General features: G+C 42.0%; 1 protein-coding gene across 2 annotated transcripts in view; it reads left to right on the top strand.

Annotated features, from left to right (window-relative positions):
• Window positions 1-12,186, top strand: part of arhgap10 (Rho GTPase activating protein 10) — a 282,472-nt gene extending 270,286 nt beyond the window's left edge. Inside the window, exons 21-23 of one of the 2 annotated variants that reach the window (XM_084318126.1) lie at window positions 6,878-7,006; window positions 9,321-9,412; window positions 10,382-12,186. In XM_084318126.1, coding sequence (XP_084174252.1) covers window positions 6,878-7,006; window positions 9,321-9,412; window positions 10,382-10,470 — 310 coding nt within the window. In that variant the 3' untranslated portion in view covers window positions 10,471-12,186. Of the gene's footprint in view, window positions 1-5,697; window positions 5,753-6,877; window positions 7,007-9,320; window positions 9,413-10,381 lie in introns of those variants that run through there. The other variant, XM_084318127.1, reaches the window with a different exon arrangement.
• The last annotated feature ends 4,332 nt before the right edge of the window (window positions 12,187-16,518 follow it).

Here is a 16,518-nt window from a genome sequence, read left to right as displayed (position 1 = left end):
TCAGAGAATTGCACGCTGTAGCTAATGACCTAGAGCAGGGGTCTCAAACTCGCGGCCCGTGGGCCAATTGCGGCCCGCTGGGTGATATTTTGCGGCCCCCTACTTGACATCAAAGTTTTTTTATGTTGTGGGACTTGTACAGCACTTTGTTCAACTTTTTCAGTGCTGTAAAGTTTAAACCTTTTAAATCTTAGACAAACAAAACACTTTGCTTTCATGAAATATTGTAAGCCGTCATTTGAAGCTTTATAAAAGCAGCACAATGAACACAAATCTGTCAGTGCCGAGTCCGACTTCATCTTAAATAACAAACAGCATTGCTTGTTGTAGTTAACAAAGAGAGGCATGATTTTGCACACAAAAAAAATAATCGCATATATAATTTTTTTTTTTTATAATCGAATTTTCTTTTCATATTCGAATCCCATGCTTATCGAACAAAGCTGCCAAGCTTCAAAGTATTTAAGACCGCCCTAGTGCGGCCCGCGCGCAACTTTTTGCCGAGTCGTTACGCAAGTTGGAAGTTTTATTTATTTATCACTTGTAGGCTAGCGCAGGCTCATGACAGCAACGTTACATTAGTGACTTGGTTGAAACGTGATTCCGGAGTGATACCAAGTAAAGTGGAAGGAAAATATATCCTGTCATCCAGTGCATATGGCAGGCATCCTCAAAATTCTCCGCTATCTCCTCTGCAAGCACTGCTCCACTGTCTGCATCTGTCTACGTCTGTCTACTCTGGTCCAATCACATTCAGCATCCCGTCAGCGTTTCCCCCCCCCCCACCCACAGTCTGCGAGTCAGAGGCAGAGTATGGCGGGTCTTCACGGAATGCGCGTCGTCTCTTTCAACGGTTCGAGTCAGAGCGAGAGTTGACAGCGCATCTACAGGTAGTCTAATCTGCAGGTACTGTAGCTAGTAACCTCGTTCCCAGTTTTATCTCCTTGAGATAAATATAGCTAGTAGCCTAGTTTCGCCAGCAGGCAGCTAGTAGAAAAATGTGGCATGTTCAAAGATGGCCAGTAAAAGAAAAGTCGACAGTGAAAATCGCTGCAATTCAAAGGTGAATGGACTGAAAAATATGCGTGCATCCTCCCAGCACCAAACCAATGTGCCTAATATGCCAAGAAACGGTAGCTCTTGTGAAGAGTGGCAATTTTAAACGCCACTACGACACAAAACAGTTATTTTGATGCAACCTTTCCTCAAAATTCAGTGCTAAGAACCACAAAAATAAATGAAATGAAATCATAATATCAAGCTGCAAGCAGAATTATTGTTAAATCTATGTCACAACGAGAAAAAGCAACAAAGTCCTCACTCAGTGGCATGGGTTTTGGCTAAACACAAGAAGCCATTCTCTGATGCTGCATACATAATAAAATAATGTATGACTGAAGTGATGGAGACCATGTTTGAAGGCAAACAAAAGCAAATCCCCCTCAGATAGCACAGCAACCAGAATAACTGAAATACTGGCTGGTGATTTGATTAAACAGCTTTGTGATGGAATAAAAAAAATGCACAGTGCATTTCCATAGCTGTGGATGAGTCCACTGACACCACTAAGAAGCCTATGTTCTGAAGAACCGTTCATGTTCTGAAGAACTGTTCATGTTCTGAAATGTTATTGCTAAAGATTGAGAAGATTGGATCAGTTGTACTTTTTTTTGGAATACTTGAAACCCCTTTTTTGTGGAATATTTGATGCGGCCCAGCCTCACCCAGACTCTACCTCCAGTGGCCCCCAGGTCAATTGAGTTTGAGACCCCTGACCTAGAGGCTGTAGCTAGAATGGATCTGGACATGTTTGACGAGGTGGACAGACCCACAGAGAGTATCCGAAACCCAGTGGCCTATGCCTTTCAGCCAATTAGAATGACAGCAGTGAGACGTGGTGTGCAAAAGAAAAAAGTCATTTTAGTTTTCAGGCAAATAAGCAGGATTTCACATTTGATTATAGGACCCTGTCTTACAACAAACAAACTAGGCTCATATTGTTCAACGATTCATCTCCTCTTTAATGTTTAACATCAAAACACACATGTAGCATATGGCATCATTCAGACGCAACCGAACTCAGCCCAACGTCTCTTCGCCGTCCGTTATTTTCTGCATGTTTCGGCAGATCTATGTCCGAGTACGTTACTCCACTTCTCCTTAAACTTATATTACCGTTTCCAATCACAGCTCACGAGCAAAACCTGCTCTCTCGTAAATTACACACTGGACTGTAGCCTTTTTTCTCCAACACTGGCATTTACGTACAATACGCAGGTGCGTATTGGCAATTAGGCATATCGCGCTGTCTACAGTGCGATAAAGGGACATATAATAAAAATACTATCAAGTGAATAAACAGTGTAAAGATATATCTCTTATACAAATAAACAACACACAAGTTGCACCTTTTCCTGTACTTTAATGTCAACACGGCCCCACAAGAGACACAGATTAATGAATTAATTCATTTCTATAATTAATTCAATGGAACGCATTATTTTGGCATCCCTAATATAATAATAATATCTCATCCGACAGCTTTTGATATTTTCATTCCAGGTTCTTTCTGTCTTCTGGGGGGAAAGAAAACCCTCTGAAGGGGAATGAATTAAAAGCTCTTAAAGTGACTTCCTACATGAACACATGAACTTATGTTAATTATTAATTAACAGGAACTATTTAAATAAATAACGTTAGTTGGAGATGATTTGTGTGTGCTAATTTAAGGCAGAGAAAGAGTTGTGCTCTCTCTCTCTCTATAGACCGGTCTATCTCTCTCTCGATAGACTCATTGGTTGCGCGTATAGGATAGACCGGTCTATCCTACATTACGCTTGTGATGGAGACAGACTTTCAACCTTCATTTGGGAAAAATAAATAATATGTTTAATAATAAGCAGGGCTGGACTGGGACCAAAAATCGGCCCTGGCATTTTTAGCCCAGACCGGCCGACTATAATCGGTCGGACACCACTCACCAGTACACCATCCTTGCAGTCCCCTTAAATATGCGTACCTACTGTACTATTCCCCCAAACTAGTGATGCACCAATGTGAAAATTGTGGCCGATACTGATAACCGATATTAATATTGCTGTTCTGGCCGATACCGATATTTACCGATGTCGATATCTCTGTATAGAAAACACTTTTTTATGATAATCAAATAAAGAGCTATTTTCCAAAACGTAGATTTTTTTTACTTTTGTAACTTATTTTCAGAAATGACTGATATTTTGAAACTATTTAAGGCCAAAACATGTAAAAAATTAAATAAAAAGATAAAAAAAATATATATATATATTTTTATATTGGCCCTATCTTGATATCGGACCGATACCGATGTGTAAAAAACCGGCCATATCGTGCATCACTACCCCAAACCACTACACAGCTGGGTAGTAAGTGCCATGGACAAGTGGACCAGTGCAAGTGGACCAGTGTACTCACTCACTCTTGGCTGAATCTTGTTTTGGGTGGTGATGTAAAAACATCTGCATCATAGCAGGCTCAGGATGGGCAAAGTAGTCTATAGCCTGTTCATCACTGTTTCTCTCCTCCACAACCTGGCTTGACTAGACATAAGGAGAGAGAGATGATTACAATTAACTGGTACATTCAGGTCCAGAATTGTTGGAATTCCCTGACAAAGATGTGCAAAAATCTGTACAATTTAAACAATACCATACTGGTAATGAGCAAATAGTTGTTTATTCAATGAATGCATGGAGCTGTTCCATCTTATTTCATTTGATACTAACTACTCAGTTCATACAGATTTCAAGTATACAAATATCAATTATGAATATTGCATAAGGTTTACACAGTTAATAGATCACCTTTTATATTCATATTCAGAGAGGAGTAATAGTTAGATATTTGTATGTGATTTATATGGCAATTAAATCAATGGTGTGCTTGTTTGTTTTGGGGAGTTTGACCTACAGTTAATGTGCCTACCACGTGAAGGTGCATGATCAATAGACGGCACAAAAACAATTTGTGTAGGTGGAGACTAGAGCTACCACAGTACTAAGTTATAAGAGTAAGTAATCCATACCATATATCCTAATAGTTACCTTATTATCATACTTGGCTGAAAATAAACTTTGCTGCCTGTTGTGAATGTGTTTTTCCCTGTATCCTAATACATAAGTAGGCATACATTTTTGCAGTTGAGCAAAACATTTGCAGTTGAGTAGGCTATGTTCTGTGTTTTTATGTCTTCCATCGAGGACCACCTTGGAAATAAGTGTTTTAATGAATGCTTTTAGGTGATATCCTCAGGAATACAAATTGGTCAAGATAATTAGTTTTTATGATGTGTTTTTAATTTCCAAATAAATCTAATCAAATCAAAAAAGCAGTTTTTGCAGTTGAGCTACAGGTGTTGTATATTATACAGCCTTTTCATGCATCTTTATCAAGGGAACCCTTATCCTAATGGTTTTTTTAATAATATTATGATGATACGATATGGACCTAGTAGTTGGGTCATCTGTGGCACTTCGTTTCTCAATGGATGTGTCATCTAGGAGGGTTAATAAACTAATTTAGCCGGGGTGTATCTTTTTTAAAAGGCGGGGGGAATTTGTGAGAGACCAAAATCCAAAATGGCTGCCATGGAAATTAACTTTTTAATGGTTTTACCTACAATGATGCACAATACATGGTACCAGCCCCCTCTCAGTCATGTACCAGCCAGCCCCCTCTCAGTCATGTACCAGCCAGCCCCCTCTCAGTCATGTACCAGCCAGCCCCCTCTCAGTCATGTATACCAGCCCCCTCTCAGTCATGTACCAGCCCCCTCTCAGTCATGTACCACAGCCCCATCTCAGTCATGTACCACAGCCCCATCTCAGTCATGTACCACAGCCCCATCTCAGTCATGTACCAGCCCCCTCTCAGTCATGTACCACAGCCCCCTCTCAGTCATGTACCACAGCCCCCTCTCAGTCATGTACCACAGCCCCATCTCAGTCATGTACCACAGCCCCCTCTCAGTCATGTACCACAGCCCCATCTCAGTCATGTACCACAGCCCCCTCTCAGTCATGTATCACAGCCCCATCTCAGTCATGTACCACAGCCCCATCTCAGTCATGTACCACAGCCCCATCTCAGTCATGTACCAGTCCCCTCTCAGTCATGTACCAGCCCCCTCTCAGTCATGTACCACAGCCCCCTCTCAGTCATGTACCACAGCCCCCTCTCAGTCATGTACCACAGCCCCCTCTCAGTCATGTACCACAGCCCCCTCTCAGTCATGTACCACAGCCCCCTCTCAGTCATGTACCACAGCCCCCTCTGTCATGTACCACAGCCCCCTCTCAGTCATGTACCACAGCCCCCTCTCAGTCATGTACCACAGCCCCCTCTCAGTCATGTACCACAGCCCCCTCTCAGTCATGTACCACAGCCCCCTCTCAGTCATGTACCACAGCCCCCTCTGTCATGTACCACAGCCCCATCTCAGTCATGTACCAGCCCCCCTCTCAGTCATGTACCTGCACGACTGGCGGGGGGGTGCTTAGTAAGAGATGTGATTGGGCCCGCCCAGTGTCAATCAGTACCAATGGGCCGCTGTCCCAGCCTAGTAGTGGGCCTGTCGTTGACAAAAAAAAAAAAAAAAAAATGTTTTAATAAATACTTAATTTTTTTTTCTTCTTTTTTTCAAATCATAACGGCCCAAAGATGCGTCGGCCCACTTGCCCGGTATGCCAGATGGCCAGTCCAGGCCTGATAATAAGTAAGACAACGGATCCGTTTAACGAATTCCATATACCGGTAAATCTATAGTTTATTATCCATGGGCGTCAGATAGACTCATTGGTTGCTCGTAATGTAGGATAGACCGGTCTATCAAGAGAGAGAGATCGGTCTATTAAAAATTATTAATGAACCGAAACAATTTACATATAAATATAGCCAAAAACATGGCCTACTGCACTTCACTGCTAATAATACTTATTTTGCACTTCTGTTACATGCACGAGACTATAATGCTAAAACCATTATAAACAGGGGCTCTGTCTCTTGAACTAACTTTCCTCTCTCTTTCACGCGGTAAAATGTATTCGAACAGCCGGGAGCAATGCAAAAAGAACCACCGCGGTTCAGTTTTTCGGTAGGTAACGTTACATTTGGTTGACAATTTACTGACTGACTTTCACGACACTCCATATTTACGTATCTAACCAGCAGTGTAAACCGGGAGCCAGCCCAAACCATTACAGTGACGTCACCAACTAGCTAACTCTAAAATGGCACCGCCCATGGCGAAAAAGGGGAAATTACATTTAAGTTTTCAGACAAATAAGCAGGATTTCTCATTTGATTATAGGACCCTGTCTTACCCAAGGTACACAACAAACAAACTAGGCTAATATTGTTCAATGATTCATCTCCCCTTTAAGCTAGGCTAGTGGTCCGATTCCATTGATTTGTGCTAAGCTAGGCTAGCTTGCAGAGAGGTAATTGGTCATATTGCACTGGGTCATATTGCACTGGGTCATATTGCACTGGGTCATATTGCACTAGGTCATATTGCAATGGGTCATAATTGCACTAGGTCATATTGCAATTTCGTATTTTTTCCATAAATGTTGCAGCCCTGCTCGGCACACCAGCTGAGAACATTGCAGTACCATCCCACCACCCTGAGCCCAGTGGCCCACAGCAGCAGTGTTGCCTTAACACTACAGCACCTCAGACTCCAGTATCCCCTACTACCACGCATCCACCACAGCAGCGCCGTTGTGTATTGAGGTGGTTCACAGGCACGCAGACTGACCACCCAGTGTCACTGGTCCTCTGGTCCCCCTCTGGTCACAGCCAACTAACCTTGTGTCCCCTCTGTCCCCTGGGTCTGCAGGGCCAGCACAGCAGCAGCCTCTTGGGCCAACTCTGGACCTTCTGGAGAGAGCAGATCTACAACTGCTGCTGCTGATGGTGATGATGATGATGATGATGATGATGATGATGGGGAGAAGTCAGAGGACAGGTGAGAGACGTATTCCTCACACTTCCCATCCCTAGCACAGGAGGCTGTCTTCTGCCTGGGGGCCCAGTTATAGATGTCTCTTGTTAACCAGTTTGCCTGGTGCTAGGGCTGGGAGTATACCCCAATGTGTAGGTATACAGTTATGGATCCAAAAAGGTATGGATTTTTACGAAACTGTCCATGATGTATACATCAGTATACAAAAATATATACATACTGTATATTCTTAAATTAATAGAAAAAGGTGTTCCTTGCAGCAGTAAAAGAAAACGGAACGTTTAGAAAGAAATAGCACCATGACAATTATATTACAAGATAACGATGTAATTTCTACTGGAAAATAAAGTACTGTCAATAAATGTTGAAATGTGATACTTTGGCCATATCTCCCAACCATACCCCCAGAGTCTATTGTTAACCCTCCCAATGTCAGGAATGTACAGTGCCCTGTAATAAGTAAATACATATTTAACTTTTTAAAGTTGTCTTTGGGAACTCTTAAATGGTCTATGTTTGTCTTATTTTTGTCCCAATCACCCAAACTAATGTCTGATTCTGTGGTGCTCAGTGAAACTACTGGGTCAGATCGGTACTGGGTCAGATCGGTACTGGATATCTAGGGGGTCAGATCGGTACTGTATATCGGGGGCGATGCAGTTAGATGAATGAGTTACATGAAATATGCATTAGGGCTCATTCTCATCTAGTCCCACAACTTTTGTTACCCCCCCCCCCCCCCCCCCCCCCTCCCTCCTAATCTCTCGCCTTCCACTGTGATCGATTGGCCACTGCAGTGGGGGACGGGTTGTGTTACAGCAATAGTTGACTCCAGTTCAACTTTTTGTCATGGAAAACGCAGCTATTATTATTTTTTGCATCCCCATGCAGTCGTAGCCCAACGCATCTACACCGTTCAAATGAAGGGGACACTTGTGTTTTTTCCTGCATTGTCTGATTAGATGTGAACGAGACCTCCCAACTCCCTCACCGTTCTGTTCTCTCTCACACCAGTGCCTTTATTTCCCCTGCACTCGGGTTGGACTTGCCTTATCAGTGTGTACTATAATGCTTTTTTTGGTCTCTTTATTCAGTCCGTGCCCTCGCTTTCTTTATCAGTCAGTCAATTACACACTTGTGTACTCAAGTCGTTTTTCCCCCCCATTTTTCCTGAAAGAGAAATTAATGAATTAATTTTTCTACACGCTTTAAAAATTACGCAGAGGGAAATTGCAGATGGGCCGAGTCATTCTATGGGCAAATCCATTAATGTTATTTTCATATAAATAACAAAAATTCCTCATTCCTCCAAATGTAGCTAGTTCCACAAGAATGCATTATTCTCTTTAGAAGTCGGAGAGTCCCCGCAGCACAACTGAAAGATTGTGGTATTGACAACTCATGTGACCGCTAACTTCTTTTGGGTTCTCTCTGTCTCTCCTGTGCCCCCATCCTACATTGTTGTTACTCTTGCAGAAAGAATATGAAATATTTATCAGGGCATCGTGTATTGAACACAGCATTTCTACATGGTAATGTTGCTGGCATTGGAGATAACTATTCGCCATGGCAGGCAAAACAACCCTGCTGAAGAAACAGTTTTTTTTGTCATGGTCAAAATATGCCTCTTTTCACCAACCTTTGCAGAACTACAGTATGCATATATGGTTTCTTTGACAGCACCCTCTTTCTACATCAAACTTGGTTTTAAAATGTAGCTTCAAAAGCCGCAAATCTGAATAAAAAAAGCTGAGGCACTGCGGAAAATTCCAGGCGGTGTTGTGTGTGTGTGTGTGTGTGTGTGTGTGTGTGTGTGTGTGTGTGTGTGTGTGTGTGTGTGTGTGTGTGTGTGTGTGTGTGTGTGTGTGTGTGTGTGTGTGTGTGTGTGTGTGTGTGTGTGTGTGTGTGTGTGTGTGTGTGTGTGTGTGTGTGTGTGTGTGTGTGTGTGTGTGTGTGTGTGTGTGTGTGTGTGTGTGTGTGTGTGTGTGTGAACCCCCCCCTCCACACACACACACACACTTTTTAATTATCTCACCATAGATGGTTGTCTGTGCTACTCAGGCCGAATGTTTGTCTGCTCCAAGTGATACAAACAGTCCTGAATGTCCTTGTTTGCGTGTGTGAAGACTTTAGCTTGCTGGGTCTGGACTGAAGATGGAGTGTGTAGCGGCCCGGCTCCTCTCTTCTCATAGCTTATTTCCTGGCCCCACTGTGTTTCAGCCCTAGTGAGGCAATGAACGGGGCCTGGGCCCAGATTGAACTGTGCAGTAATCCTCTCCACAGCGCCGCCAGCTCACTGATTGCCTTCATTTTTCAGTGTCGTCGGCCGGAGAGCCAAGGCGGTGTACCCGTGCGAAGCCGAGCACGACTCTGAGCTCTCCTTCCAGGTTGGCGCAATATTCACCGCTGGTAAGTGTTATCACCGACACTGGTCGCTCCCTCAGAACCAGGCTCTGGCATATTGGATTTGGGAGACGACCGGACAGCCAATCTGATCTTAAATCAGAGAGAGAGACGAGGGTAGGGGTCTGGGAAGATTGGCTTGACTGAGCTGTAATCACTGACGAGGGAAATGAGAGAGCTTTGCCAGATTGTAGGGTTTTGTTTTTCCGGACCCCCTCTATCTCTCACTTGTGACGAGCCAAGCGAGACACTGTGGATGTAGTCCTTACATGGGAACACGTAGTCGTGTCCCAGATAAGACCCCACAATGCATTGATGTTTTATTAGTCTGCGCCTATCATTAGTGAATGCTCGCTGTGGTAATTTCTTGTGTCTTCTTCCCCCGTTCGAAGACTGGGACCGTGTCTCTCGACACTGTTGGTTATTTTAGGCCTGCACAACCCAAGAGAACTATCTACCATCAAAGAAACTGCACCGTATAATGATCTCACAGCCAAAACATTGACAGTTGGCAGTAATGAACCTTGGGAGAATTGAAACCCTGCCTCAGCCACATCATTATTATGTCCACTTCCTGTCCAGTATACAGTATAACCATCAACATTCCTGACAAAAGATGGTCAGGATGATTCCCTATCAGGATTAGCTACCTGGTATTTCATGAACTAAACAGTGAAATGCCTTCCGTGACAAGACTGAACATTTATCAGAAATGTTATTATGTATCGGGAGTTACACATACGTTTCTATTCTAATGAAGCTGATTACAGTAAAATGTTCCTATCCCAAGCCCGCCAAGTTTGTCAGAGGGAAGCAACAGTTCAGATTGGAGGATCAAGAAAAGGGGGTGGGTTTGAGATGGGTCAATTGCATACCACCACCACTACCACAGGTAGCTTTGTGTCCCCAATATCACCCCTATCCCTGCCTTCCCTCCAGCCTCGCTGATATATGTCCTTTCTCCCTCCCTTGCAGTGACCCCGTCCAGGGAGCCTGGCTGGCTGGAGGGAGAGCTGGAGGGGAGGAGGGGCCTCATCCCTGAAAACTATGTGGAGATGCAGTAGCCTCTTTACCCGACGACTTAATGGTGATGCTGTATCCTCGACCCTAAGAACTCTATGCAGACACTTGTAGTTGCAGCCCTGAGATCTGCATCGAGATGCTGTGGTGCCTCAACCTCGAGTCTGGACCTCTGCGGAGACTCTAAAGACACAACCCTGACATCTGCCTGGGGATTCTATAGCCAACTCTGCAGTAGAACCTTGTCAGTCCAACACTTCCAAACCACCCAGTCCACCAAACAGGCAAAGCAATTGGCAACGCATACTATTTTATTGACCGTGTATTTTAATTACTGCATGTTGGGGTCTTGTCATGTTCCGTTGTTTTTATTATTGTTTTATTGCCTTGTTATATGTTTTAAGTTTGAAAAACAAATTTGGAAAAAGAAACATTTTAATAAATGATGGTTCTGTTCTCCTGAACCGCTTCTATTCCTGAGGGGTTTGCATGACAAGGTTCTATGGTATGTGCGGTATACCTTCACCCCCTGAAGACGTCGATCCGGCAGGGCCAGCCTCCAAGCTGTTGCACTGACTCATACACTCGTCCATCTGTCCTCCTTATACATGGTATCCATGAACTCCCCAGGCGGTTGCTCTCCCGTTGTCAAAGGAATACCCTCCTGTATGTCAAATGATATACAGTAACGCTTTCGACTCAACACCCAATCAGCAGAAAGTCATCCAGGAGGTCTGCACTGCACTCAATCCACTAGAAACCCTTTTCAGTGATGCCCACTGTTTTGATTTGAACTGATACAAGAAGAGAGAGAGATATTATACAGTAGGTGCCTTAACCACCGTGACAGAGTTGAAATGTATATACTCTACGGGTATGTATGACGACTTAGGTGTGTCATGCTCTCGGTTTTTAAAGGGTTGAAAGTGCTGTTATTTTAAGAATATTTGGATATTCACCAAATGGCACATTTCTTCTTCAGTTATTTAATTGGCACATTGATTGCATGTTTATTTTTTTTGGTTTTGTAAGAATGTTTATCACCATCCTATTATTTCATTTTTGTTTGTAATGACAGTGTTGAGATGTACACTCCATTACAGAGTGACATTGAATTGGCTCATACCTCCTGTCCGGCCTTGGAGTTATTGGAACAATCGTGTTGCTAAAGTGAGCTTTACACAGACTCAGAAATGGGACTGAATTCAAGAGATTTATAGTTACGGCTGAATCCCACTCTTTTTCTTACCACTAATGCATTAATGGGAATGTGCAAAATAGTGTTTTTTTTTTTTTTAAATCTTTTTTCATTAGTATAATACTGGGTATATGAAAATGATTAAGTGACACAATCATAAATCAAGGTTTTTATTTCTATTGAGACCACATAATGCAGTATTTAAAAGTGTTTGTCTGTGCTGTGTAAATTGTATAATTATTATTAGTATAAAAACAATTATACTAAATATACAAAAGTTAGCTGTTTTTCCATTTGCTAGTGGTTTTGACTCTGTACAAGTTTATATATATATATATATATATACACACACACACATCCCATACCTATCCATCTGCTGGCACGCAACAAAAGACAGTTTCATTTTTCTAAGAGCTTTTGTTCAGCGGGTTGTTTTTTGTTTTGAATTGCAATTGCTGTAATTTAAGATGATGATTTATGGCATTTGTAAAGGGCCTAGGCATCAATTTCATTTTTGGATATCTTCTTGATCAATGTTAAATAAATAAAGACCTTTTTTGTTTTGTTCCTACCCATATTATTTATTATTCCTCTTGTAGGTAAAGGGAACACACACAGAGGGTTTTACTGAGTTTCAGGTTTCAGCAAAGTTATTACGACTATAAGAGGATTGCTTTATGTTCCCCAAAATAGGACTGACATTACAGTATGTCTACCATTCTGAGTGTGGGCCAGGACTGATATTACAGTATGTCTACCATTCAGAGTGTGGGCCAGGACTGACATTACAGTATGTCTAGCATTCAGAGTGTGGGCCAGGACTGACATTACAGTATGTCTACCATTCTGATTGTGGGCCAGGATGCCTGTATATTTTCCCCAACGCAGTTTCACTTCCGCGTTCGGTTTGCGCTATCTGATTGGCCACTGACGTTTATCTCAGCGCCAATCGCGTTACTCCTAACAAACTGGTTAAGCTTGGCGACTCTTTCGAAGTCGCTCTCTTTCGAAGTTGGTTAGTTGGTTAAGGTTAGGGTTAGTTGGTTAAGGTTAGGGTTAGTTGGTTAGGGTTAGGGTAACAGCTAGTGGTCTGCAAGGGCCTTGAAATAAAGCCAGAGCCCTGCCCGAGCCCGTGAACTTCAGGCCCTGCCCGAAAATAAGCCCGACTGTAAATAATAGTTTAAGCCCTAGCCCGCTGAAAACCAGAAAAAAATTATTATTATTATTATTATTAAAATATATATTTTTTTGTATTTGTTTTAAATATTCGAAACACTTTTATATGAACGTAATAAATAAACAAAACTAAGAAGCATTTACATAGCCTGTTTCGCTCTTATTAGAATGCGTCTCTCCCAGTGCTGCTTATAGACTGACTCACACATCAGCCTCGTAAAACGTATTGAAGGCTATAGAATCTTCTTTGACACACACACACACGACACACAATAGCCTACTCAGTCAAACAAACAAACAGAAAACAGAAATCAGATTTCGAGCAGAGCAACGTAATGAAAAGCACAACAAAACAGGTAGCGAGGCGACCCAGCAAATAAACATCACTCACCACGACTTCAGCAACGCGTTGAACACCGTTAACAAAACTTCGCCAACCGGGTATACATCCCAAGAACAAATTAAAAACGTTCGCCAACTGGCTATATTCCAACACAACCAATCGAGTTGAACTTGTCCCCTGAGTTCTCCCTGCGCGCTGCGGTAATTACATCCAAATGTTTCTCTGGCGCGAAAGAGAAAACGAATCTTAAAACGAAGGTTATCATATAACCCTAGTTATATGAAAAAAAATAAAAACGCAATAAAAAAAAATAAAAACGGCGGTGCCCAGGCCCGGCCGAGCCCGAATTATTTATTTAAAAAAAAGCCCTACCCAGCCCGAACCCGCCGGGCCGAGCCGGGCCCCGTCGGGCCTGGGCAAGGTTGCAGTGCACTAGTAACAGCCTGCTGGTGCGATTGTTAGGAGTAACGCGATTGGCGCTGAAAAAAACGCCAGTGGCCAATCAGATCGTGCAAACCGAACGCGGAAGTGAAACTCCGTTGGGGAAAATATACACGTGGCCAGGACTGACATTACAGTATGTCTGCCAGTGTGGGCCAAAGAGGCTTAAAGGAATATTTCACTTTAGTAGAACTTGTTAAAAAAGAAAATCCGCAGTCTTACGACCTAAAGTAATTTTCATGTAAGCTATAGCAACCACTATTGTCCCTGTCATCCGCTGTCAACACCGCCATTCCTCCCAGGTGTCCGGCTCCTCATTCACTTCCATTTTGAGGACCAAGTATAAATATAATACTTTTCACATTACATTTTACATTTTGTCATTTAGCTGACACTTGTATCCAAAGCGACTTACAAGTTATTTACGACAAGTCAGCAGGAAGGGTACAACTCTTTCAGCTGAGTAACAATGATCAAACAGTGCTGAAACTTGGGTGCTGCAGTATTGAGTGCATATACATAAGAGCCACAAAAATTACTGTGGTACCACAAAGAGCCACACCATATATACCAACAATTCTGAACCTTTTTTTCAGTCACGGCATGCTTCAGGTCCCACCCTCTGGCTAATGTTTTTTTCACAGGGTTAACCTCTTAAGCCCAAGCGCAAATGACATCACGCCATAAATCCATCTCTACAGAATGTATGAATTAATGTTGCATTGCGTTTTCTTTTCAAATGTAGGCAAGCGTAAAGACCCTAACCGTGTCAAAACAGCAGTCAAAGTGTATATTTTCAGCATTATATTTGTTTACCAATGATTTGAACTGTTATTAGTGAAATATAAGATTATAGAAATCTCAGGGAATTGAGTCGGAAACCGGCGCATATTGACGGGAGGAAGTGGCGCAGCCAAAAGTGAGTGTAGTCTTTTGAAGGAAGAGACCCAGGGCTTTCGATTTCCTAAAAACTACACTACCCAGCTCACGCCAGCCCCTGTCAATCATCTCTTATTTTTCAGGATTATCTCCCACAAACCTGAATGTTATTGCCATAAAATCTGATGAAAAATGGTGGAGAAATTTACATTATAAAAAAGTAACTGTACTTACAGTAGATTTAATTCACGGTTTGTGAATCACGCCTGGTGATACTAAATCCAGATTGAACTCTGCCATTGGAAAGGGGAGATTTGGCCCGATCCATAGATGTGCGACTTGGCCATAATAAGGTCATTTATAGGCCTGATATCAAATTGCATGCGTCCGGATGGCAGAATTCAGTACTGTATCTACAAAACCTTCTGTTCTACAAAACCTTCTGTGAATCATCTTCCCTTTATTAATTTGCTTCGATTTTTCAGGTCTGGTACATTTTAGCATAGTGTTATTCACAGTCAAATATACAAAAAAAATATATAGAATTGATATTCTCCTTTGGTTCATTACAATTTACTCAAGCCTACAGTAGTAACAATATTTCTGACACTGGGGATCCATATGTCCCTAGAATCAAATACCAAGAACATGAAAATGGACCATAAAAAAAAAGTATAAATGTTTATTCTACGTTCTTATGGAATGAATAACAAAAAAAATCAATCAATGGATTAAAGAGCCACACATTGACGGGCAAAGAGCTGCATGCGGCTCGCGAGCCGCGGGTTGGCCACCCCACTATAGTAGGAGGAGTGCATAGGACAGTAAGAAGGTTATAAACAAACAATACAGCAATATTATTTTGTGTAATATATTTGTCTGCGTCCAAGGTATACTTTTTTCAAGCTAATGTTGGCATTTTCAAATTATCAGTACATTATACTAACTAGTACATTTTTTACCAACTTTTCATAGAATGTTTAGAATCTTCCAGCGAGGCAGCAGGTAACCATGGTAACCACTCCCCAGACATTCCATGCATGGCAAAGATATACAGTTTACAATAAATCTACCGGATGTTCTTTTATTTTTATCTGTAGAGACACATATGCCAAAACAAACATGTATCTGACTCAGAACTGTCTGTTTTATAAAGAATATTCACAGCAGTAGTTTGTTTATACTTAAGAAGTATGATATTTAGATTAGGTCCCCAAGATGAATGGAAGTGAATGAGGAGCCTGGGAGGAATGGTGATGCTGACAATGGACGACAAAGCTTACTTGTAGATTACTTCAAATTGAGGTAAGACTGCTGGTTTTGGACAAGTTCTACTAAAGTGAAATATCCCTTTCAAGGGAAACGTCGGAAGACCATGTTTGGAACAGTAATAGTGAAGAATCGTTTTTTTTAATGAAATGTTTCAGTGTGAAACCTACAGTTGCTGAGTCATCCAGGCTGCCATAGAGAGGAATGTCCCTTAAAAACAGCGGTTCACTGTCTGTTGAAGTGAGGACTTATCCTGCAACAATTACTCTCACTGTAAAACCATGTAGGGGAGAGTGGGGTAAGAAGTGCCAATTTTTACTTAAAGTGCCTTTAAAGCAAGGGGATTACAGTAATGACCCCAACTAAAATATGTACATATAGTTTACATATATAGGATGTTGTGCATCCCTGGGGACAATCACTTTGGATCTTCAATAAACTGTTTCAGAAATATAGCTTTAGGAAAAAAGTGGTTTTGTGGCACAACTTGCCCCCGTGCAGGGTAAGTTGTGACATTAGAGAGAATACACTGGGGTAAATTGTGCCATTGATCATTTTAAGTAAAATCAGATAAGATCATATGATCATTTTAATCCTGCAGATCTTCATCTCCTTTCCAACCTGACATATAATAGTCTTCCCCTGTTGCACCTCTTACACTGCTCTTTCCAACTTCTCAAGAGGAGTTGAAACCCTGTCTGTCTTCCGTTTGTATATCTGCGTGGCATGATGGATTTTGGTCTAAAATTAAGAATATCAATCGTTTTAGTGATCAAATGTAAGAAT

This window comes from Notolepis coatsorum, assembly GCF_963971535.1.
Source record: "Notolepis coatsorum genome assembly, chromosome: 7".
NCBI lineage: Eukaryota > Metazoa > Chordata > Actinopteri > Aulopiformes > Paralepididae > Notolepis > Notolepis coatsorum.
The sequence above is the reverse complement of the archived record's forward strand: the minus strand, read 5'-3'. Positions and strand labels throughout refer to the sequence as shown.